Consider the following 24,381-nt stretch of genomic DNA (forward strand, 5'->3'; position numbering starts at 1 on the left):
CAAGTCTGTGATACCATCAAGATTCTCTCCTACTCAGCCCAGCCCCTGGCTGGCTCTCACACACTAGAAATCACTGTGTGGGACCAGAAGCATATGACAAGAAGGGATTTTGTTTTTAGCCTTTGCAGATTCAGTCCATTACAGCAGCCCTCCTGATCAGTATCAATCTGGCCCATGATGCCTTATCTCAGGTGGTTAGTCTCCCACCATGCATACCCAGACTGGCCAGTGGTGCACAGACATGATGTAGCTCACTTCAGAAATGCTCGGCCTTCCCTGGGGATGAGCACATTGAGATTTGTTTGCATCCCTAGCTTTAGTATTTTATATTTATTTTTTATTTATCTGGTATTGCCACACTTCAATAGGAACAGAAGTCTTGTAGCCATTTAAATCTTAATCAGAATGCTTTGTTAAAGTGCCTTTGTGTGCGTGTGCGTGTGTGTGTGTGTGTGTGTGTGTGTGTGTGTGTGAAGGGCATATAGATTGCACTTAAAGTTTGAGGGTGGATTCATTTCATGTTGTCCTGTGATTCTTTGCAGGAAGATTTCGTGGATCCAGATAAAGAAGTCCCCATCGAATCCACCTTTGTCCGCATCAAAGAAACCCCTCCCGAGCAGGAGAGCAAAGTCCTCCTCCTGACTGAGAACGGGGAGCAGGCCTACACCGTCAACCACGAAACCAGCCACCCACCACCCACCAAGGTCTTTGTCTGTGACCAGCCAGAGAGCACAAAGGGATTCTGCCTGGGCAGCATGTCCAGCTGTGCACTGTCCGACAGCTCCACCGATTTTATGCACCAGATCATCGACCAAGTCTTCCAGGGCAGCCCAGGGAAGACGAGCAACTTCAGTGAGCCATCTCCAGAATCTTCCATCTTATCCACCAGAAAGGAAGGCCGGAGGTCCAACTCTTTGCCAATCAAGAAAACTGTCCACTTTGAGACTGACACCTATAAAGACGCCTCCTGCAGCAACGACCCTTTCTACAGTCCCGACCTCAGCTTTGAAGAGAGCCTGAGCTCCACCCAGGAGCTGCCGAAGAAGGACGAACACACCCCGGTGGTCGAGGTCGCCGAGGAAAAGAAGCCAAAACAGGAAGCCTCGCCCATCTCGGGAGCAGCCTCCGACAGGGTCCCCTGGGACTTGCCAGGGGCAGATGGTACCCTCGGTCACGCTCCGCCTTCCCAGCATCCCTCCTCCTGTAACGGTGCTGTCGAGGGTCCCACCGGCCACAGCGAGGACAGTCATCCTGCTCCGCACCCTGCCGAAAACACCGTCTTGGCCGATGCCCTGGAGATCAAGGTGAAGCTGATGACCGTAGAAGCTGTGGATAAGGAAGACAGTTTCGAAGGCATCCCATTAAAAGCTTCCAAATTTAACAGTGACCTCGTCGACTTTGCTTCGACCAGCCAAGCTTTCCCAGAGGTCCCTTTGCCGCAGGAGAAAGCGCCAGCTGAGGAGGTGGTTGCCGAGACTCCTGCTGAAAAGCTGGGTAAGAAGCGGAGCAAGTCCGCCCACACCGGGAGGGAGTCTCCCGAGCCCCAAGTTAAGCGTGACAGGCAGGAGCCTCTCAATGGCGCCGAGCAGGACGCGCAAGGCTCTTCTCCAGCCCTGGATGAGACACCTGCAGAGAAGAAGCCAGAGGTCTATGAGAAGGCCAAGAGAAAGTCCCCTCGGTGTCGCAGGGAGGAAGAGGGAGAAGCCGAAGGCGTCCCGGGGGTTGGCGGGGAACTGCCTTCCAACCCCCCAAGCGGCAGTGTCAGCCTGGAGACTCTCCGGAGCCACAGCGAAGAAGGCCTGGATTTCAAACCCTCTCCACCCCTGTCCAAGATCTCCGTCATTCCCCACGACCTGTTCTACTACCCGCATTACGAGGTGCCCCTGGCGGCGGTCCTGGAAGCATATGCAGAAGGCACGGAGGACCTCAAGAGTGAGGATGTGGATCTGGAAGAGCCCGAGGGCTATCCCCACGAGCTGGACAGCAGGGACGGGGAGGTCGTCGATGCCCAGAGCAGCTGCAGCCTCTCGGCGCTGGCCGAGGTCCTTCCCAGTGCCAGTACCCACGCGTCCTATGTCGATGGGGCCACGCCAGCCTCGGAACCCACGCCCCTGCCCCCCACCGAGGACCACCAGCCAAGGGAGACCAAAGAGAGTGACCCTGTGGAGAGCCATCAGGTACGCGATCATGGGGTTGGGGAGTCTGTACTTTTCCCTCCATGAAATGGGGGAGGAGGGTCCTCTCGTGGGCACCCTGGGCACTAAATCAAAGGGGAAGCACTTTTGTGAGTCTCAGGCGAGTGCTGGGTTGGCACCTGAGAGGGAACCCCTTCTGAAATTTTGTACCCCGGTCACCTCGCTGGCCTTATCCACCTGACCGCAATCCTGGCCCTAGCCACGGATCTGCTAAAAAGACCATGCGAGGCACTTGTGAGGTCCAGCAGGGTAGAGGTGGTAATCGTTTTTTTCTGAAGTAACTGAGCCAACATGGAAGCGTGTGTTAGTGAACTGCAATGCCCTTCGGCTGCAGCCATCTGGGGAACAGGGACAGCTCACCTGACTCCAAAGGTGATTTGAAATGCCTTTGGCGTGTTCGGCCCTGATCCGCGGTTCCCATGGTCTGAAATGGGCCATGTAAACGTGGGCGTTTGTGTATTAATCTTGGGACCCTAGACATCAGCATGGTGACTGATAGGGCCTCCGGATGCAGGGGCAAAGGTGTCCTGCCTGGCGGTTTGGGGCACAGCAGATGTCGAGTGGATAAAAGACAGTGCTGACTGGGGGCCCGGAGGGAGCCAGCCTTGTGCCCTCTGGGGAGGGTGACAGGGTAGGGGGACTCGAGGAGCCTCAGCCGGGCTCGGCTGGGAAGTGCCACAGCAGGGCCTAGTTCCCTTCAGTGTGCCCACGGGGCAGTGGGGGCAGAATTCTGAGGGCAGAGGTAAGCATGGCGGGTTGAAGCTGGGGCGGGGCAGTGAGGGTGCCATCTGTGGGGCAGGTGGAGAAGAGGCCTGGGTGGTCCCACGGTGCCAGGAATGCACCTGCCCCCAGGGAAGGAGCCCCACCTGCCTCCCCGACCCCCACCGGCCTCTCGGCCTCCTCCGGCTGCTGGAGGCTGACTTCCCTGAAGCGAGCCCTGCCCGGTGGGCACCTAAAAGGCCAGCAGGGCCAGTGGGGTCAGGCCTTCATGTCCCCAGGCTGGGGTTGGGGACCATTGGGGTAGTTCTTCGAATTGTGGTCGACCAAAAAGCTCGTGTAGGGCAAAAGGTTGGGGCCAAGTGGGGGACAGGGAGAGCCCGAGTCGCATCTCTGGCCTCCGTTCTTTAGGATGACGAAGTCGCGGCGGGATCCTGTCCCTGGCCAGCACAGTGCTTGCCTGCCCTCCAGCACCTGCTGTCCCTAGCCCATGGGCAGGTTGAGGGAGCCCAGGGGTGGGATCATGGAGTCCATCGGAGACGCAGAGTCCCCCTTAGTCCATGGCCCTGGTGATGTGAGCAGCGGAGGTCACACCTCGTCCTCCTGAGCCTTGCCTATTGGACCTGGGGGACTGGCACTCACCATCTGGTCTGCTGCCTCTGGCTCCGCCTGTCCTAGAGCACCTGTGCGCTGCTCCGAGCCCCTTGCTCTTGGCTCCCTGTCTAGTCCCTGGGTATGAGTAGTGCCAGGGGGTGAGCCCAGAGGGTGGGCACCGAGGGTGACGGGTAAGGTCAGTGACAGACCCGGAGACGTGGGGTGGATGGTTTCTCTGACACCTGGCCCTCCTTTGAAAAAGAAAAGGAGTATTTTCCCAGCCAACAGGACTAGAATATGACAGAGTTTTCTTCTTCTAGCCTTTAAAAAGGAAAAAAAAAGAAAGTCCTCCCACATTTCACCTCTCAGAAAAGGCAGCAGTCCCAGGGGCTGGCAGAGGGACTGTCCTCTTGGATTGCTGAGAGTGCCTTTTCAATGCCGGCACAGAGCAAATAGCTAGCTGGCTTGTCCACATGTTCCGATACCCACTGAGCAGGTTCTCCAGCCCAAAGGGGTTCCCAGGAGCTGCTCCACATTCCCGTGCTACTGTATGTCATGGGGTGTTGCCGATGGCTTTCAGGTGACTGGTATGACTGTGGTCAGGACTCTTCCTTACCAACCGAGTGCTAGAGATGTGGCACCGTATGGCCTTTGGCCACAGTGAGGTGTCATCCCACAAACTGCACTGGCCCATGTGCACCGCTCAAGCTGATGACCATGTGTGCACACCTGGCTTCTGGGTTCCTTCCTGTGCTTCAGAGGGAGGAGGATGGTCGTGTGGAGGATCAGCCCACCCTGAGGAACATCCTCCCTAGGAAACCCCGCAGACTGTGGGAAGAGGTTGGCAATTGGATATTGTACCCACTTGACAGACATGCAAAGTGAGGCTCTAAAAGAGGTCAGCAGCTCAAGGTCAGGCAGCTGACTCGGCCAGGGTATGGGAAGGGAGTCTCTGCGCCCAGCTCTGCTTTCACTCCATCCATTGACAGCCTTTGACTCCACACGAGGCACAGGAGTTGGGGTGGGTTCTCTCCCAGGTGGACCGTGCTGGAGGGAGATTGCTGGGCACCGCGGCTGGGCCAGGGTGGGACGCTGCCAGGTAATGTCATCTGCTCCAGCAGGAAATCCAACTCGTTTTTGGCTCTTTTGTCTTCTAGGCCCAAGGACCCCCACCCTCAGAAAACATAGAAAACCCGTTAGAAGAAAAGGTCCTGGAAGAGCCCACCAGCAGCAAAAAGAAGGCCAAGAGGAAGCACGTGGACCACGAGGAAGGCTCGCTGTTCATAGCACCCAGCACTGTTCGGTCCTCAGAGGACCTAGAGGAAGACACTGGCGACCACAAAGTCCCTTCAAGGTATTTCACTAAAAACCTTTCCACCCTAGAGATGGAGCCAGAGTTGCTGTCCGTACTCATCCCATTTCAGCTTTCGATTCTGGAAGGTGCAGGGGTGGGTTTGGACAAGGGGTGAAATACAGTCACACGAAGTCCTGGCTCTCTGTGCCTGGGCTTCCCTGCCTGCCTGCCCGTCACCAGGGCTGCTTGTCAGGAGCAGGACTGCAGGGGCGCCAGGCGTGCCCTCGCTCCAGCCCGTGCGTTTGGGTGGACGTAGCAATGGGCCCGGGGTGGCCTGACCCCAGTGGGTGCTGGAGGGAGTGATGGCCTTGCAGGCTGCAGCCGCTCTGGTCCCAGACAGCCACTGGGCCAGGTGGAGCCAGACTTCTCAGTTTGTAAGCGTCCTGCTGACTTTGAGCGTGTGACTTTTGTCCAGGTCACGTAGAACCGGACGTGAATATTAGTATCCTGTCTTCTCCCACGAATCTGGCTCAAAGGTGGTCAGGATGGTTGATTTTTCTTGGGGACAGGAGAAGCAGGAGGATGACAAGCCGTAGATGATCCGTGGGAAGCTCACAGCACACACCTGCTCAGTCACTGCAGGGCTGCTAGAGAGCCAGATTTGTCACAAGGAAAACGTTGTGCTTTCAGAAGCCCCAGGTGTCATCTCCCAACGCAGCAGTCCCCGTTTCCCCTTCACACGGCTGTCCTGGCTCGTACTCATGTGGCCCCTCAGGCATGTGGTGGGCTTGTGCTTCACGATGGCAGACAGGGAAGCTCAGGGCCTTGCAAGCTTCCCAGGACCTCTGGCTGAGGCCGTAACCTAGCCGGGCTCTGAGACCAGCACTGTCCCCCTGCGTGGTCCACGTTTCTTCTCTGCCCCTTGTTCCCTGGAGAGGCACCAGTGATCTTGGCCAGACAGGATAATTATGGAGCTATGCACTTGGGGAGCCAGTCAGGGGGCTGGAGGAAGAACCGCAGGTTCTGGGTGGCTCTGGGTCCACTCTGCTTGGCTTCTGGGTGGGAGACTTGGGGAAACAGACGCAGCAGTGAAAGAAACAGCCCACGCCAACAGTGGTACCACCAGGACCCTCAGCAAACACTGCTGAATGGAAGCAGGTGGCAGGGGAGGTGGGGAGTGTGGCAAAGCAGACTTCTTGGCTTTGCGCCCCCCACCGGCGGTGCTTGTGATGCCCAGGGAAGAGGAGCCCAGGAAGCTGTCGTGTGGGGCAGTTCCACCCCCCTTCCCCAGGCACAGTAGTGGCAAAGCTAGACTGGTTACGAAGTGTATTAGCCCTGGTGGAAGCTGAGTCCCAAATGCCAGCGAAGAAGAGCGCCCCAGAGCCCTCCACCTGCTGGCGCCAGGGCAGGAGACGCCACACCCTCTTGGACACCTAAGGACACTCACCTGCAGCAAGGTCAGCAGCTGGCCCCGCGTTATTGAGTGGGGCCTGTCTGGGCGCCTCTCCTCCAGGGTATTTTATGGCCATCTCTCAATCCTGTCTCCCTGGGGGCCTCCCACTGGACTAGGAAGAAAGGCCCATTGTCTCAAAGCCTGGTGGGCCCAGGTGACCTCTGTCTTTTTCCGTCCACCCTGGCCATCCTCGAGGTTCTTGACTGACCCCCCTCCAGGCTTCTTTAGAGTGAATGACTTTCCCTCTACCCGGAACACTGGCACCTGCCCATCCCCCTGGCTTACTCCATCTCAACCTTGGGTCTCAGCTCCACCTACCACTTCCTTGCAAGCAGGGTTCTTGGGTCCCCCAGCCTATTTTCGATCCCCCCTATATGTTCCTGTGGCCCCTACTCTTTCCTCACTGCATAGCAGAACTGTAACTGCTGTGGTCACCTCTGTGTAGGATGTATTTATCCTCCCCAACCAGCGCCTTAAAGACAAAGATGTGGAGAGAGCCCACCAGCCCAGCACCAGCGGTTAGTTAGCACAGTCCCCAACTTGTCGTTGGCATTCAATGAAAGTCCTTTGGGCAGAAGATGAAGGGACGAATCACTCCCTTGGCTTCTCTTGGCAGGGGATGGTGGCTTCCAAGCACCTAGCCTATTCCTAGCACATAGTAGGCTCTTGATAGAATGAAGACCAGGATTCAAACCCCAAACCCACTATAAATAAGTCCCAAAACACATAAAAGAAAACTCGATGCAGAAGCGGGGGGGGGGGGGGCGGACAGGGGAGAGTTCCCTCCTGATGGGCAGGTGCCCTTTTATTGGAAAGCACCACAGACACACAGGCGGAGAAGGGGCCCCCCAGCATCTCTAGGCCATCAGCGTGGGGTCAGCTCTGTGGCAAGGCACCCCTGGGGTCTGGGCGCCGGGTGGGTTTTGTCTTTGTAGGTTCATTTTACTTCATTTCTGTGCTATGACACCAGCCAAGGAAATGTAGCTGGGTGGCAGACAAGGACTGAGGTCTCCCTAAGCCTACTGCAGCCCTGACACATACTAGGCACTCTGGAACTCCCAGCTACAGATGTCCTCAGGGTCTTCAGGACAGCAGTGGGCAGGCAGAGCAAAGCTGCCAAGTGACAAATTGCCTGGAAAGACACTCTTGAGACAAATGCCTTTTCCCCAGACCCCCAGGAGGTCACACAGGGCTTGCATTAAGGAAACTGAGTCCACAGCACACCACCAACACCTGGCAGCAAAACAAGCCGGTGCTCAGATCCCACGATCCTACCGGCACCATAGCTCCGTGAAGCAGGCGGATGGGAATGACGATCCCTTTACGGAGGAGGAAAGCCGATCAGAGTCTTTGCCAACTAATCTGCTAGGAGCCAAGATGAAAACCCAGGCCTCTCTTGCCTCAGCTCTGGGCAAGACACCTGTGTTCCAAGGACAGAGGCCCATTCCCTGCCAGCCTCAAAGTTTGGTAGGAAAACGTGCCTGCTTGTGTCTGGGGGGGGAAGGGCACACCAGACCAGGCAGCAAGAGCAGCTCTGTCATAGGAAGGGGCACTCCAGAGCCCTGTAGTGGCCCATGACTAACTTGCAGAGGACACAGGCAAGCCCCAGGACCTCAGGGTGCTTGGACAAAGAGACAGCTTCCTACCAGAAAATCAGGATTGCTAAGAATAGGTGGCCTGCTTTCCAGTGAGCATCCTGACTGTCGCTCTGCAGAGGAGAGTCCATGTGTCTGTCTGTCTTACTGGGCGTAAGCACACACCCATGAAGCGGACACGTTGGACAGGAGTTCTCATTTCTGTCCCCGGGACTGAAGTCACCACTTGCCTGAATCCTTGCAGGGATGACTGGGGCTGGGGTAACCATATGACTGAGCCCTGGGGAGTCTGGGTGGCATCAATTCAAAACATGTCTTTGTTTTTCAGGACTAGTCACAGTGACTCCAGCATTTACATTCGACGCCATACTAATAGGTCTTTGGAATCGGTTAGTATGTGAATTTCTTCTTCCCTTCGGTCCCTGCTAATTAATCAGTTCCTTTCCATCCTTCCTCCTCCCCCAGCCTAGAGCTTTGAAATCACTGATGTGCAACAACTATACTTTTGGATAGAAGACAAACACATTGAAACCTGTTGTTAAGCACAGTCCAATTGTGGATGTCCAGTTTGGGCAATAAGGGATGTAAATAAAGTGATGATTTTAAAGCCCAAAGGCCTCTTTGTTATAAGAAAAAAAAAAGAGAAAGAAAGAAAGAACTCCCCACCCCAACCCTGAGACGCCTCCCTAGATCCGACACACACACCCAGAAAGATCCCATTCAATGATAGGAACACAACATAGGTAGAGGATGCTCTTGACAGTTGCAGATATCCAGCCCCAAATTTCTGGGACCAGCAGCAGCCCAGTTCCCCAACACACCCAGAAGGGGTTATGGGTGGTGGGTGGGCCTCTTCCAGTCACCCCCAAGGGCGCGGGGGAGGGATGGGAGGAGGATGTTTTATTGTTTAGCAGTTTGATTTTGAAACTAGCTGTTTGCAGTATCGAGAAAAGCCTGGCATGCTTGACTTTGTTTGAAATCATCTTATTTTCTGTTTCAGAGATTTCATCTTTACTAATTGGGTTGCGGGGTTTTGTTTATAAATTTCACTGTAGGATCATTTTAGCTATGTTCAATTGAGGAATGCAGCAGATCTGGATGACAGAAGAAACCGAATGTTAACCAGGTTGGTGGCTTAGTTCTGCTTCAAGTTTGGTGAGGTTAAAAAAAAAAAAATGTTTTTTTTTTTTAATGAAGTAGCCTACCTGATTGGGTAGTGATTTTTTTTTAACTGTGCTTTGTGGATCACAGTAATAATAATTTGAAAGAACGTAGGAAAATACCCATTCCGGAGGCTATGAAAATAATTCACATGGCGGGGGAGGGAAGAGCACACGTTAATGAACACTGAGTGAACAGTGTCCGTGCGAAGAGGAGTCTGAGCGCCCAGCTGACAGCTGCTCTGCAGGAGCCAGAGCAGGGCTGGGCGGGAGGAGCGGGCCGGCGCTGCCACGGCCCCTACAGCTGTGTCCCTTCTTTCGCCCCTGCAGGTACAATACTCAGAAGCTCACTGAGCTGATTTTACAGTTTTATGGCATCAGAGCAGACATGAAGAGGGAATGCAAACATGCCGGGATGTCCATGAAAGTATTTCTTACTGTTGGAGAACTAGATAGTCCCATCGAGAGTCGCTGGGCTGGCTGCGCCACGGCCCCCTTAGAACACAGAAGGCAGAACCGTCTCCCAGTCTGGGATGCCCCTGTCCAAGTCGCAGTCACAGAAGTGCTTTAATTTCTCTCTCTCCATCCCTCCCACTCCTCATGCCCCCAAGGATTTGGCTTGGCTTGGAGAGTTAGATTACTGGAGTGGGAAGCTTCTGTCTGAATATTGCTCAGCCCCCAGGAGCGTGGGCCTTAGAACGCCTCCCCTCTGGCTCCTCAAAAGGAAGCGCGGCAAGCTGCCCCTGCCGGCCTGACAGGGATCTGCGAAGTCAAGCACGGCTCTTCCTGTGAGGCAGAGGGGTAGAGAACAGAACCCCCGGCTGAGCGACACGGGTGCTGCTCTCCACGTGTTCCTCATCAGGCATTTGTCACCCTCCAAATTCCATTTTTCTCTAGTTTTAAGAAAGAGAAATGCCGTCAGCTGGCCATTATCTGCATACCCGTTTGTTTACCTGGTGTGGAACCCAGGGCCACCCCTCACTAGGCGAACCTTCTACCTCTGAGCTGCCTTTCCAGACTTTGACTTTTATTTCTAGACAGTGTTGCAAATTTGCTCGGGCAGGCCTTGAACTTGTGGTCCTCCTGCTTCACCTCCCAAGTCCCAGGGGTTGCAGACCCTGCACCACGTGCTGCGTGAATCACTCAGTTAAGCCCCGCACCCTCGCTTGTCGGAGGTGCTGTGATTTCAGCGTCTCATAATCTGCATCTCAGGCTCAGAAAGGCCCCCGGACCGACACTCACACTCAGGCACCCACATCAGCCCCTCCCCAGTCAGCTGGGACCCTCATCCTCGCTCTGTGGACGGTCTGCCTGAAGCTGGCTCCCACCGCCCTCCACCGGGTCCCTGTGACTTGGCGGACAAAAGCAAAGGGTCCTTTTAAGCATTGCCTGCTATAGAATAGAAGAAAGATGCACTTGACCAAGATCACATCTAAAAATTCTCCTAAAGGCGATATTCTAAAGTCAGAAATAAAACTCGGGTGTCTTTAACTGTTTCTGACGGCCGTTCTGAAATCACCTGTCACTGGGGCACCCTGCACTCCTTTAGATGGCTGAGGAGTCCCCTCCCTGACTAGCCAGTAATTGGAAGCTGTCAGTACCTCGCTCTCTATGGGGAGCACTCTGGGGGCACTATGACACGAAGGTGTCCCTGGAGAGCGGGAGGGCAAGCCACCGCCCCATGAGTCTTCAGTATGCCCGTCTTGGTGCTGAGGAGAGATGAGCCGGGTGGTGGAGGCTGGAAGGGCCTCGGGATGCCCACCCTGTCCTTGGGTCTGTGCCTGTGACGCGTGGCCTCCCAGAATCATCACAACAAGCCCTGGGGTCGGGGCAGTGGGGACGGAGTAGAGGTGGGGCCACCTCCTGGGGCCCGCTACTAACTGCTGTCCTCTGTCTTTCCTTCTGTAGGAAGGCCAACAATTCTGGAGAAGCCATGACCCTGGGCAGCCAGAGCCCACAGAGCGACTCCCTGACGCAGTTTGTCCAGCAGCCGGACGTGATGTATTTTATTCTCTTCCTCTGGCTCCTGGTCTACTGCCTCCTGCTCTTCCCGCAGCTGGATGTCAACAGGCTCTGATGTGTGTGTCCGGAGAATAAAAAAGACAGGCCCCTGACCAGGGCGGGGTCTTCTCACTTCGTTTCGTTCTGCGTTGGGGGTGGGGCCGCTTCTGCAGGCCTGGAAGACCTGGATGGCGGCCCCCGCCCCCACTGTTCCGCTTTGCTGGGTCCTATCTCCTCTGTGAGGCCCCAGAGCTCCTTTCCCCTTTGGCTGTGTGCCCAGAACTCAGGTGGCCACCGCATCCCTGGTGAGTCTTGTCCTTGTGCCTTGCTTGGTCAGATGGTAAGCATTGTCACCAATATTCAGCCAAAACCTGGATCTCGGCTCTTGTGCATGCGGGTTTCTCAGGTCCTGGATGAACTCTAGTTACTCACCTCTCAGATGAGGGTCTGCCTGATGAGGAGGAGCGTGGTCCCCTGGGACCTTGCCTGGAAGAATTTTCCTCCAAGTGCGGGTGTCGGGTGAAGATGCTGCAGGTCCGTGCACCTACCTGTTGCTGCCTGGTGACTGGTTGTGTTCATTGGCGGAACCAAGCAGCACTAAGCTGCTGGCTCCCAGCAAGCGCTCCAGGGAATGGCAGAATCAGGGAAGAAGAGCAAGGCTCCGTTGTGAGCCATAGAGTTTGTGTTTCTCACCCTGGTTTTCTTGAAGGGTTGGAGAAGTGAAATGCATATTTTTTTCCTGGTACTGGGGATTGAATCCTAGGGCATTCTGCCACTGAGCCACACCCCAGCCCTTTTTATTTTTTATTTTGAGACAGGGTCTCGTGAAGTTGCTGAGGCTGACCTCCAACTTGTGATCCTCCTGCCTCAGCCTCCTGAGTCATTGGGATTACAGTTGTATGTCACCACACCCAGTTGAGATACATTAATTTGCTTTTGTGTTGATTGGTTTGAGATAGAACTGTGATTTTCAAATCTTTTCCACCAATAGGACCTTCTGTCAAATGAATCCGGAGAGGGCTAGTCTAGACAGTGTTCAAAACAGCTCAAGCTGGCTGCCAGCAGGCGGAGACCCCCTCCCACTTTGCTGATCTTCTGTGAGACCCTCGGGGCCCAGCAGGGCATTGGGAAAGGTCCTGAGGAGCTTGGAGTGGCCCGGCTAGGAACAAGTGCCCACCGTGCCACTTCAGAATGCTGTGGGGCATGCTGGCCTCTGAATTCTGGTCTTGGCACTGGCTCCCCTTGCCACCCATCATAACGGGCTTCTCGAGAACTCTTTCTGGAGCACCCTGGGGAGTAGACCAAAGCAGGTGGTCTGTGAGGAAAGAGGCCCCTCTCCCCGCCTCCTGTTTTCCGCAGCTGGGTCCCTGCTAAGACTCGGGTCACCGAAGGCCCGTGTGAATTTCCTCTTGCCTCTGCCCTCCCTGGCAGCATGCATCGGGCAGCCCTTCCGAAATAGTGAACTCTGCTCAGGAAAGGGCCTCCCAGAGCAGCTTGTCCTGCTAAACCCAGAGAGGCATAGCAGGGTTGCCAAGTCACACTGCCCACCAGAAGCAGACTTGCCGTGGGCACCCAGGGCACCTGATGCCCAGTCCAGAGCTGTTCCTTTTTGCAGGAAACTTCTACTGTGCACATGAGTGTCCTGATAAAATGACTAGGAAAAAAAAGTTCTCATTCAAGCAAAACCAAATATTTGGGCACCTATCAGACTGTTTTGTTATCATTTAAAAAAAAATTTTTTTTTTTCTGTTCCATGAGGAAGTTTTGTTTACCTTCAAGCTTGGTCCCTACCCCTTCTGGAATATTCTTCACAGCTGTCTAGGCTTGTCATTTGACATACCACATTGCTTTGATTCGGGGAATCCCATTCATTCCTAGCAAGCCTCTTTCAAGCAGCAGGCCTCAAGAGTACAGAATTTACACAGCACGATTGAGTCCCGGAGGCCAAAACCTGGCCTCTACGCCACTCTGCCTCCATTCCCCCAAAGAATCTCAGCCTTCCAGGGTGAAAGCTCTCGGAGCTTGGAGTGGCTCCATCTCGAAGCCCAGGAGCCCATAGAAGCGAAGTGATTAATGAGCTTCCTGGCGTCGTCAGGAGTTCAGAGGTATGCATAATAAAGGTCATGTGTGTGATATTTTATAACCCTGGGCACTGGACGTCTGCCCAAATTAAATGCCAGGGAAGAGCTGACCCAAATGTGAATCCTCTTGCTTCACACCTCTCGGCCTTGCTCAGAAAACCTCTGCAGGCTCCCTCTCTCGTTCCTACAACTTCTAATGTCCTTTAAAACATCAAGTGGCATGATGCCCAAAAATCATTTGGCTCAGGTTGACAGTAAACTGATTTTCTAAAGGAGAAAAAACTTCATTTGGGTATAGGCTTATGTGGAAGAAGCTGGTACGGCAGCCTGCTGGACAGCCGCCCGGCCCGCGGAAGTTTTTTAATGAGAACTAGCCTCTTCTGCATTCTAGGGTACTTGCTCCTAGAAGTAACTGCCTTGAGCACTTTAGCGGTCTCTTCTAATATTTACCTTTGCATTTCTGCATGGCACGCTTACGCTTTATCCCTTGAATTCATCTGGCGACATCCACTGACCTGCTAATACTGCAGACGGGGTCACTCCCTGCCGGATCCTCCTTATTTCTTCAGTGTAGTTAGAGCACATTATTCGGGTGCCCGAATAACGTGCCTCGTCACAGTCGCGCCAGAGACATTCGCTCCTGAGCCTCGTGGTCACTTTGGGCACATGTCCTGTCACCTTTCCCCCTTACCTGGATTCATATTCTCTCTCTGCCCTGCCCTGACCTCCCTCCCACTCTCTCTCTGGAGTGACACCTTCTTTAGTAACCTGAGAAAAGGAACATGGAAAGTAAATATTGTTGCGAATATTCTGAGATGATGTTGTTCACATGACTTAAAATGGAGAATGCATCTGTCCAAATGCGGCTGAGCAGAGAACCGCGGTGGAGCACGACCCCCTCCTGCCACCTCACCTGTGGGTCTCCCCTGTGACTTGGGCCCCTCCCCTCCCTGGAAACACTGAGGAGCTCTTTGTGCTTGATGTTCTCAGGTGTCACATGGTTTCACATTTCTGCTGTCACACTTTGTGCTGAGCCCTGTGGGAAGTGTCTTAAGTTTCTTGTAATTATTTACATTCTTTCTTTCTGAACTGTCATTCCAATATCGGACCTCTCCAACTAATCCTCTAACAGATTTATCTTTTTCTCGTCTCTATTTTTTGATCTGCTTTCAGGATAATATTTTATCTTCCCCGTATGAATATTGTATTTAATTTTTAATTTCCAAGACTTGCCATTGTTCTGGTTTTTGTTTTGTAGTGCCCTGTTCTTGACTCAGGAGTGCAGATCTCATTGTCCTGTGGATGTTGATAAGGGGTTCTTTTTGTTGTTTTGTTTTGTACTGGGGATTGAACCCAGGGGCACTTTACCACTGAGCTACATCCACAACCATTTTATTTTTTATTTTGAAGCAGGGTCTCAGTAAGTTGCTGAGGCTGGCCTTGAACTTGTGATCCTCTTGACTCAGCCTCCTGAGTTGCTGAAATGACAGGTGTGCACCACCATGCCCAGCGAATGACAGTGTTTGGAGGGAAGTTCTTTTCTGCTCCCCGTGTTGCTTTGGTTCCCTCTAAGTTTCCTTTCTCTTGTTGGTCTCTATCTTTGACTTCCAGGTTCCAATTTTCCTCCAGTATCTGGTGATGCTGTGGATCTGTTCATGTTTAAAAGGGAAGCTCAGGAATCTTGTTAGAAGCTGTGTGTCAACCAGTGGGATTTTTCTCTAGTCCCTGAGACTGGACTTGTCTTTGAAGAATGCTGTGTCAGTATCTGCACATCTTTTCTCTAGGGCCTGATCCATTTCTCTAGAGAGCTTTTTCCTACTCCTCTTCCTGGGAAAGAGGGACACACTCAGGGCTGCTGTTGGTCTCTGCAGTGCCCTGTGCACTTTCAAAACAAGCTGTCCCTCTGGGCGGAAGCCGCGACGAGTGCTTAGCTTGACTGGCACAGCACACATTTTGCCCCTTTCTCTAGCAGGATGCACCAGTGAGGTAGGGCAAAGCTTGAGGAAGAGCCAGAGCTGGATTTTAACCCCCACCTGCCCCTTGGCTAGGTGTCTTTGTTCAGTGGCAAAACTGTAGGGGTGTCCGCGCCTGGAGACCCAGTGCAGCGCTGGGGTTCTGGCCGCCAGCAGGCTGTCCCCGCACCAGTCCATGTCCAGTCCACTGAGTAGCTCCCGCCTTCGCTGTGTGTGGGGTCCCTGTGCTGGAGTGTCTCTTATTTCTCCACGGCGTAGGAGCAGAGGGGACAGCTGGTTGCATGGCAGGGGCAAGAGGCTGGGGTCCACAAAGGCTCCTCTCTCCAGCCCTTTCCTGGAGGCCACTTGTGGTGGCTCAGTGGCCTCCCCTGCAGGCCCTCTTCCTTTGCCCTGCTGTGGGTGGACTGGCGTCCACTGCCTGCGGCTGCCTTCTCCCCACCCTGGGTCCTTGTGGCTGTCCAGCTGTCCTTCCGGCGCTCTCATTTCCAAGGAGTTTCACGATGGGAGAAGTGAGCTCCTGCGCCCTACACCCCATCTTGATCCACAAATCCCTTCGAGTTTCTCCGTGGTTAGTTGGGTGGCTTTCTGGGCTGTGAGTCTCTCTGAGGCCGTAGCAACGCCCACATTGCTGAGCTGTGCTGGGCCGAGTGCAGGAGCGGGTCAGCTGACCAGCAGGCTCTGCTCGAGGGCTGCCACTCAAGTGGCTTTCTTCCCCCTCCTTCCCTGTAGTTCTGTCGCCTACCCCAGTAAACCATCTAGATCTCCGCACCACAAGATCCAGTCGTGTGGTGGTGTGTTTTCTTGGTTTTCTCTGCCACCTCAGTCTATTTAGGAAGAAGTAGACCACACTGGTGTTTGCCAATGAACAAACGGCGTTCTCTGTGGGTTGGAGTCCGGAAGGTGAGCAGGATTTCCTCACAGGGGTGTCTTCCACAGCTGGTGACCACAGAGCTGTGGGGAGCAGCTGGTCACGCCTGAGCTCTCTGGTCACATGTGTTTCCACCAGAGCTCAGCACCAGTGTACACACCCTCAGGGTCCGCGAGCCACCACCCAGGACATGAGCTTCCCTGCTCCTGGGATTCAGCATGGTTCCCCAACCCTCTTCCTCCAGCGGCTTGCCTGCTCTTCATAAGGGTGAGCGTGAGTCAGACGGCCATAGGGGTCACGTGAGAACTCAGCATGATGGGAGGCTGTGATGGGAGGATTGCTGGAGCCCATGAGTTTAAGAGCAGTCTGGGCAACATAGACCCTGTTGCCAAAAAAATAAATGAAACTAAAGGTCAGAAATTATCACCCTGCTCACTAGTGACTGTGGGATGACTATTTGCATTTCCAATTAAGTTTTCTACCAAACTTCAGTCTCCAACAGAAGTCAGAGTAAATGTGTAGAGAAGGTGTCCTCCTGGGTGTCAGAGCAGTCCTGGCTTTGAAGAGGAGCCTTCTTTGTGGGACTGTGTCACCAGAGTAGTGTGAAGTCTTCCACACCAGCTCAGGTTCCTCACTCTGCAGAGGGCTCCAGAAGGCCTGCTGGAGTTCTGAGACTGACCCTCTCCTTCCTCCTGGAGAGACCTCCCTGATCTATACTGAGTGACCTGGATTCTCATATGGAGCTCCGCATCCTGAAGTCCCAGAAATGGGCTTTGCCAGAACTTCAAAAGCTTCTCAGTGACAGTTTTGCCAGGAACAAGAGTGGGCAGGTCTCTGCAGGGCCCTGCTGTGTTCTTTCTCTTCCCCAGCCATACTGGGACGCCCATCTGGGGAAGGTGGAGCATCTCAGGCTACAGCTGCAGACTGCAGACACCCCCGGCCCAGCCAGCAGCTTGGGGATGCTCTAAGGACAGGCCCAGGCCCTGGGATGGGCGGTGGAAGGCTGAGAGTTGGTGCTGGAGTTGGCTTGTTTATTTGCTAAACTCTGCCACGGGTGCTTCCCTTGCCCAGTCAGCCACAACGGGAGGGTAGAGAGGAGATCCAGAGCCTTTTTGCTGCCCAGGTGGAGCTTGAGGGGCCTTTGTGGCTGGCCGCTCACAAGTTTCTCCAGCAGGCAGAAGTGAGCCTGCGGGGGCTGGGGACGTAGCTCAGTCGGTAGAGTGCTTACCTACAAACACAAGGCCCTGGGTTCAATCCCCAGCACCGGGAAAAAAAAAAAAAAAAAATACAAGAAGTGAGCCTGCGGCTAAGGACCCTAGGCATCACGGGAGTTGCATGGCCTCTGTGCTTCCCTCGCAAGCAGGCCCCCCATGAGCAGTAGCCCTCCTTGCTGATCTGTAAGCGCCCCTCGGCGGCCTTGACCCTGCCCTTCCTCACTGGCTGTGTGCAGGACCCGGCTTGTGGCAGCTGTGCTGTAGCAGCCGTGCACCAGAAGACATTCTCAATCAGGGAAACAGCCACCCGGCGTTTTGTGCTCATTGGCCAAGTTGTTTTTAAATACACACAGGCCTCAACCACCTACAGCCCGATCCTGCTACTGACCTATTTAAATCTTGATACGCTGATGTCACATCTGGCTCCATCTAACCAGGCTCTCCTTAAATGAACCCTTTTCCTCTTGTTGGGGTTTTTCTGCCCATCCTTTCTTTCTTCCCTGGGAGGCATGTGGGATAGGGAAAATGGGCAAGTCGGCCAGATCTGGATCTGAGTCCTGGCTGTCACTCAATGCCTGGGTGATCTCGGGCAGATTAACCTCTGAGCTTGTGTGCAGTGTAGACACTCAGCACGTGTTGGTCAAAGAACAGATGCCTTCCTTGCCAGTCGGTGATGCAGCCGCAGACTGCTCAGTGGCTAGCTGTCCTGCGTTTCCCTCCTCCCCAAGCACCGGCTCCCTCTCCTCTCCAGCATTCCCTTAACCAGGGCTTCTGCCTCCTCGATCCAAGTCCCCGCCCAGGGGCTGGCTGCCCTGCCTCTGATCCAGCTCACGCCTTCTGGGAGGAAGTTGGGCCATTGTGTATTCACTGATGGACCCTCACAACAATGGTGGGAGCCAGTCACTTCAGGGAGGAAACTAAGGCCCAGGCCGGAAGAATAACAAGGTCACAGCCTAGAGCTAGTAAGTGGCAGAACCGGGGGTGTAGGACTTATTTTCAGACACTGATTTTACCCTAATCATCCCTGTTTAGGAAAGAAAGTGATCCCCTAATGAAATTCTGATCCTTTGTGACACTGGCCTGATTGACAAGTGCTGGGTGGAAATTCTCTACTGGGAAGGTGGAGTAAGCACCCTGCAGATTCCTCCGCAGCCTTTCCCAGCTCTAAGTTTTCACACTGGGACTCCCAACTCCTGACCCCTACTGCCTAAATCTCTCCTCCAGAAATTCACATTTTAGCCTACAGTTGCAAATTTGCAACCAAAATTTCTGCCTCTGAATGGCCGTTAGCTGTGAAATCTCAGTGTCTAGCATCAAACGCAGTTCATCAGTGATTCGAGTTAGCCGTCCCCTCTGCCCCTAGCTGTTCCTCTCTCCTGTTTTCAGAGTGGAAAGGAGTCTTTCTCCTTTGAAAAGCGAAGCAGAGAAGCCCTGGGTGGAGCATAATGAAAACAGAGGCTGGAGATCCTGAGTGACTTAAATAAAGTCACAGTTGGTTGGGGCCTCAGATAGGGATCATTATTTTTTTTTAACAGACTTTGATGATTGAGAGTTTATTTGAAAATGATATAGGACAAACCAGAAGTCGTGATATTTGCACTGTTGCCAAAAAAAGAGAAAAAAATGTCATTTGATGGGTTTATGCTATTTGTAACTGCTTCTTCTAGCTGCACCAGAAGTCCATAGCATATTGTCTGTAAGATCATGCTGAGAGGAAGGACAGCCAGAATGCCTGTATTCCCAAATGTCATGCAACGATCATGACACTTTTGAAAGGAGTCTGGGGGTGCCTGCAGTTTAGAGAGCTCACATCGCCCAAACTGAGGTCCCGGGCCTCAGGGACCCACATCCTAGCTCGGGCTCACCTGCAGACACCTCAGAGAGTCCCTGACCTCTCTGGGTTGGAATTCTTCTCGGTTTAAAAATCCAAAGGTTAGCAAGATAGTTCTTTGTACTTGTTTGTTTGTTTGTTTGTTTGTCTCAATAAGTGGCCTATGTGCTGGAAATAAATGCACTTCTGTATATAAGCGAGAGAAAGGTGCCTTTGGGAAGAGTTTGCAGTAGCAGAAGGTCATCTGGTAAAAGGATTGGATGAAAGTTTGGAGTGGAACCTAGGGACCTGCTTCCTTGGGCTCCCAGGACTAAATTGGTCTCCTTAAGTTAAGACAGCAGCCAATGCCGTTTCCCAGGGGATTTCTTCTAAATTCAAAACTTCAGCTTCAGGAATAAATAGCTGTACACGACGGGACCTTTCCACCTTTGTCATCTTGTCTCTTTTTCTAGCAGTGACTCAAATAAAAAGGCACAGTTTCTGCTCAGAGCAGAGCTGTTTGGTTTGAGATCCTTCATGCCCAGAGCCAGCCTGTGGGGCAGTGGTGCCTGGTGGCAAGGTCTGCCCTTGAGACTGGACCTGAAGATGCTGCTGCCTGCGTCACTTGACTTAATGGTGATACTGTCAGCCCAAGACAAGTAGGGAGACTGGCTAGCGCCCACCCGTGCTGCTGAGACAGATAAACCTGGAGAGGGGTTGGTTCAGAGCATGTGCTGGAGGGGAACAGGCATTTCATATTGGGGGACCTGCGATATAGTTAGCAGACTTAATGTTTCTTAATGTCATGGAAGGACTTCATTGACTGTGTCTGAAAACTTTTACTGAGAGCTCTAGGAGAACTATGGAGGAAAAAAAAGTGAAACTTTATTTTATAGTAGAAGGGTTATTTTGTCTATTTAGAAGATATATATATAGCTGTAGCTTTGTAAAAAAAAAAAAGATCTTTGTTCAAAAATTGTATGAATGTGCACTCTTATTTATTGATTATTGTAAATTGAAATATAAATGGCTATTTGCATAATTTATCCCTGTGGGAAATTAACTGGAGTATTTGTTATTTGACAGTTTTCTATCAAGGAACATGGGCTTGGTGCTATGATGAATGATCTTGTGAAATTTCATGTATTCTTAAGAAAATTTTTGAATATAAATTTCTTGAAATGACCGTCTCATTGACATTTCCTTGTTTGTGTGTGTGTGTGTGTGTGTGTGTGCATGCGCGCGAGCGCACACGCATGAGTTTACAACCAGAAATGCCAGTGCCTTCACTTTGAAATAGTTTTACCCGGGTAAAGTGAAGAGAAATGTGTTCTTAAACTTGTCCACTTTCTTCCTGTGAGTTTTCATTCCTATATTGGAAAGCTGGACTCAAATATGCAGAAATCTCTAACTACAGGAAGGGGATTCAAAATAGGAGGGACAGGCAGCCTGAGGCCCCTGTGTTGATGAAAGGTTGTATACCTGGACTGCATCAATGTCAAAGTCCTGCCTGTGACATTACGTTCTAATGTCACCAGGCTGTACCACTTGGGACAATGGTAAGTGGTACTTGGGTTTTCTGAATTAGTTCTAACTACTACATGAAATCTACAATTAATATAAAAAGTTTAAATGTTAAAGACACTGTTAAGAGACTGAAAAGTCACAGACAAGAGAAAATATTTAAGAAATATCTGATAAAGGACTTTTATCCAAAATATACAAAGAACACTTCAAACTCAATGTGAAACAAGAACCCAATTGAAAAGTAAGATAAAGGTCTGAATAGACACGAGACAAAGATATCCAACTGTCAAATAAGCATATGAAAAGATGCTCAAGATCTATATTGTTAGAGAACTGCAAAATCAAAACAACAACCAGGTATTCCCCCCACCCCCAGCAGAGTGGCTAAAATCCCAAATGTTGACACCAAACATTGGTAAGGACATGGAGCAAGGGGGACTGTCATTCACTGTTAGTGATACGAAATAGTACATTTCACTTGGGAAGTCAGTTTGGCAATTTCTTTCAAAACTATACATACTCATTCCATAAGATCCAAAAGTTACCAAAATGAATTGAAAAAATATATCTATACAAAAACGTATACATTAATGTTTATAGAAGCTTTATACATAATTTCCCAAACCTGGAACCAACCAAGATCATGTCCTTTATTGGGAAAATAGATGAACTGGAACATTCATGCAATGAAATGTTATTCAACAACATAAAGAAATCAGCTGTCGAGTCATGAAAGTGATGTTGATGAAAGCAGCCAGTCTGCAAAGACCACACACTGCAGGGTTCTAACCATGTGGCATCTGGGAAAGGCAGACTGAAGGAGGAAGTAGGAAGATCCGTGATTGCCAAGGTCTGATGGGGTGGAACGAAGAGGCAGAGCAGCGGGCTTTTAGGGTGATGAGTTTCTGTGTGATACTGTAATGGTGGGGACACATCATGACGCTCTTGTCACAGCCCTACAACTACACCACATGACAAGTGGTTCCTAATGCACAGCATGGACTTTGGTTGATGCTAATGTGTCCTTATCAGTTCATCAACTGTAGCAAAGGCACCACCCTAATGCAAGGTGCTAACGAGGGAAGAGATTGTGACGGGGGGTACGTCAGAACTCCCTGGACTTGGTGCTTGGTATCTCGTTAACTTCAACACCCAAGAATGAACTCAACTCTTCTCTTCTCTTCTCTTCTCTTCTCTTCTCTTCTCTTCTCTTCTCTTCTCTTCTCTCTTTCCCTCCCTCCCTCCCTCTTTTCTTTCTTTTCTTTTCCTTCCTTCCTTCCTTCCTTCCTTCCTTCCTTCCTTCCTTCCTTCCTTCCTTCCTTCCTTTCTTTCTCTTTCTTTCTTTCTTTGTTTCTTTCTTTCTTTTTTTCTTTCTTTTTTTCTTTCTTTCTTTCTTTCTTTCTTTCTTTCTTTCTTTCTTTTTCTTTCTCTTTTCTCTTCTCTTCCTTTCTTTTCTTTCCCCTCCCTCCCTCCCTCCCTCCCTCTCTCCTTCCTGCCTGCCTTCCTTCCTTTCCCTGAGTAGTGCCCAACTGAGTTTAATATTTCCCTGGTGCCCAACTGAGTTTAATATTTCATTAAAAGAGAGCATTGTGATTATAATAGGAAGTTGCTACAGAATTACCTAAAAGTTACAGAGCTGCCCCTTTACCTTGTCAGAAAACATGAATAGCCAAGTCACATCAGAGAAAAGCAAGTACATACAGATGCCTGGATAAAGAAAACGTAGTATAGTTACATTGTTTATATATACATAGTGTTTATATATACACTACATAGCCATAGAAGGAAATCCTGTCATTGGATGACGTGGGTGAATCTGGAGGACATTTTGCTAAGTGCAGTAACCAGCAAACAGACAAATGCCACATACTCCCACTCCTGTGGCATCTGAAACAGTCAAAGTCATGAAAGCAGAGAGCAGAATCATGGTTGCCAGGGGCTGGAGGAGGGTGGAGTTGGGGGCATGTTGGTCAGAAGATACCAAATTCCAATTAGAAAATGTGGATTCAAGAGATCTGTTGCACAGCACAGGGACTATAATTAATAACGATATATTCTTGAAAAATGTTAAGAGAGATTTTAAGTGTTCTCACCATAAAATGATACTTTGTGAAGTAATACATATGTTAATAAACTGCATTTAGCTGTTATACGATGGATATATGCTTTAAAACATCATGTTATACTCAGGAGGCTGAGGTAGGAGGATTGCAAGTTCAAGGCCAGCCTCAGCAACTTATCAAGGTCCTAAGCAATTTAGTGAGACCCTGTCTAAAAGTGAAAGATAAAAAAGGACTGGGAATGTATCTCAGTGGTTAATTGCCCCTGGGTTCAACCCCTGGCACCAAACAAACATGTTATATGTGATAAGCACATACAAATATTTCTGTCAATTGAAATAAAGTAAAATAATAAAAAGCACACACCAAGAAGAAGAAAAGGCAAATACAAGGGTAGCTAAGGGAGTGGAAGTCAAAGAACACTTTACACATCTTACATCAACAAAATGTAGATTAGGGTGCTACTTTGCATGTATCAAATTAGCCCCCGTTGAAAAGCCCGGCATCTCGTTCAGCCAGCAGTGAGGAGGGCAGTGCAGAGAGGACCCCCAGCTGGTGGCAGTACCTGTGATAAACACTGCTGCCTGTCACATGGTGAGCCAGAGCCATAAAGAGATCCATGTCCTTTGTGCAGATAATTCTAGAAATTATTCTAAAGAATGTTTCCTGAGGACCTAACTCAGCAGATGCTAAAACCCGTTCTGAAATATTGTTCAGGAAAAATAGCCTGATCTCTCTAATAAATAGATGACATTTTAAAAAATGGGTGAGGATGGGGAGACATTCCAGGCCAAAGTAGTCTTTAAGACATGATAACCAAACCGGTACAGACCCTGTCCGCACCTTGAGTTGAATAAATAACTGAGACTTATTTAGACATATGAATAATTTTCATGTGGACTGGATATTAGATTATGTTAATAAATTATTGTTAATTTTGTGTGCAAAAATGGCAGATGGTTATGTTTAGAAAGTCATTCATTACAAGAGATATAATTTGAAATATATATGGGTAAACTGGCATGCTGAAAATAATACGAAAGTTATATATATTTTCAAAAAATTAAAACAAAACAGAAAAGAAAGTAGGAGATGGGGAGGTGGGGAAGACATGAAGCAAGTCATACACATGGCCGTGGACGAGGATTTATCTTGAGTATGCTGAAGTTCATGGTGCAGATTTAACGTACTTGCAACTTAATAATCAGTGCTGGTGTGGATGTGGGGGAAAGGCAAACTCCACATTGCTCGTGGAGTTGCAAACTGGTGCAGCCACTCTGGAAAGCAGTATGGAGATTCCTCAGAAAACTTGGAATGGACCCAGCATTTGATCCAGCTGCCCCACTCCTCAGTTTATACCCAAAGAACTTAAAATCAGCATACCAAGTGACACAGCCACATCAATGTTCATAGCAGCTCAATTCACAATAGCTAGACTGTGGAACCAACCGAGATGCCCTTAAATTGATGAATGGATAAAGAAACTGTGGTATATATATACAATGGAATATTACTCAGACATAAAGAAGAATAAAATTATGACATTTGCTGGTGTATAGATGAAGTTGGAAAATATCATGCCCAAAAAACCAAAGGTTGAATGTTTTCTCTGATAAGTGGATGACAATATATAATGACGGGCGTTGCGGGGGAAGGTGGGAAGAGAAGAGTGAAGGAACTTAGGTGGCGTGGAGGAAAATGGGGTGGGAAGGAGCGGAGGACTGTAAGATAGTAGGATGAAACAGATAGTATTGCCCTATGTATTTGTATGATTACATGAATGGTGTGAATCTACATTGTGTACAACCACAGAAATGAAAAGTTGTACCCCATTTGCAT

General features: G+C 50.8%; 1 protein-coding gene across 3 annotated transcripts in view; it reads left to right on the forward strand.

Moving 5' to 3' along the window:
* LOC306654290 (calmin-like) overlaps window positions 1-20,141 on the forward strand; it is a 36,509-nt gene extending 16,368 nt beyond the window's left edge. The window contains exons 8-13 of one of the 3 annotated variants that reach the window (XM_079127680.1): window positions 543-2,177; window positions 4,664-4,860; window positions 8,177-8,237; window positions 8,904-8,974; window positions 9,339-9,435; window positions 10,921-20,141. In XM_079127680.1, coding sequence (XP_078983806.1) covers window positions 543-2,177; window positions 4,664-4,860; window positions 8,177-8,237; window positions 8,904-8,974; window positions 9,339-9,435; window positions 10,921-11,085 — 2,226 coding nt within the window. In that variant the 3' untranslated portion in view covers window positions 11,086-20,141. Of the gene's footprint in view, window positions 1-542; window positions 2,178-4,663; window positions 4,861-8,176; window positions 8,238-8,848; window positions 8,975-9,338; window positions 9,436-10,916 lie in introns of those variants that run through there. The other 2 variants (XM_079127681.1, XM_079127682.1) reach the window with 2 other exon arrangements.
* Window positions 20,142-24,381: the final 4,240 nt, after the last annotated feature.

The sequence above is a fragment of the Sciurus vulgaris genome (assembly GCF_902686455.1).
Source record: "Sciurus vulgaris genome assembly, chromosome: 2".
NCBI classification, from domain to species: Eukaryota; Metazoa; Chordata; class Mammalia; order Rodentia; family Sciuridae; genus Sciurus; species Sciurus vulgaris.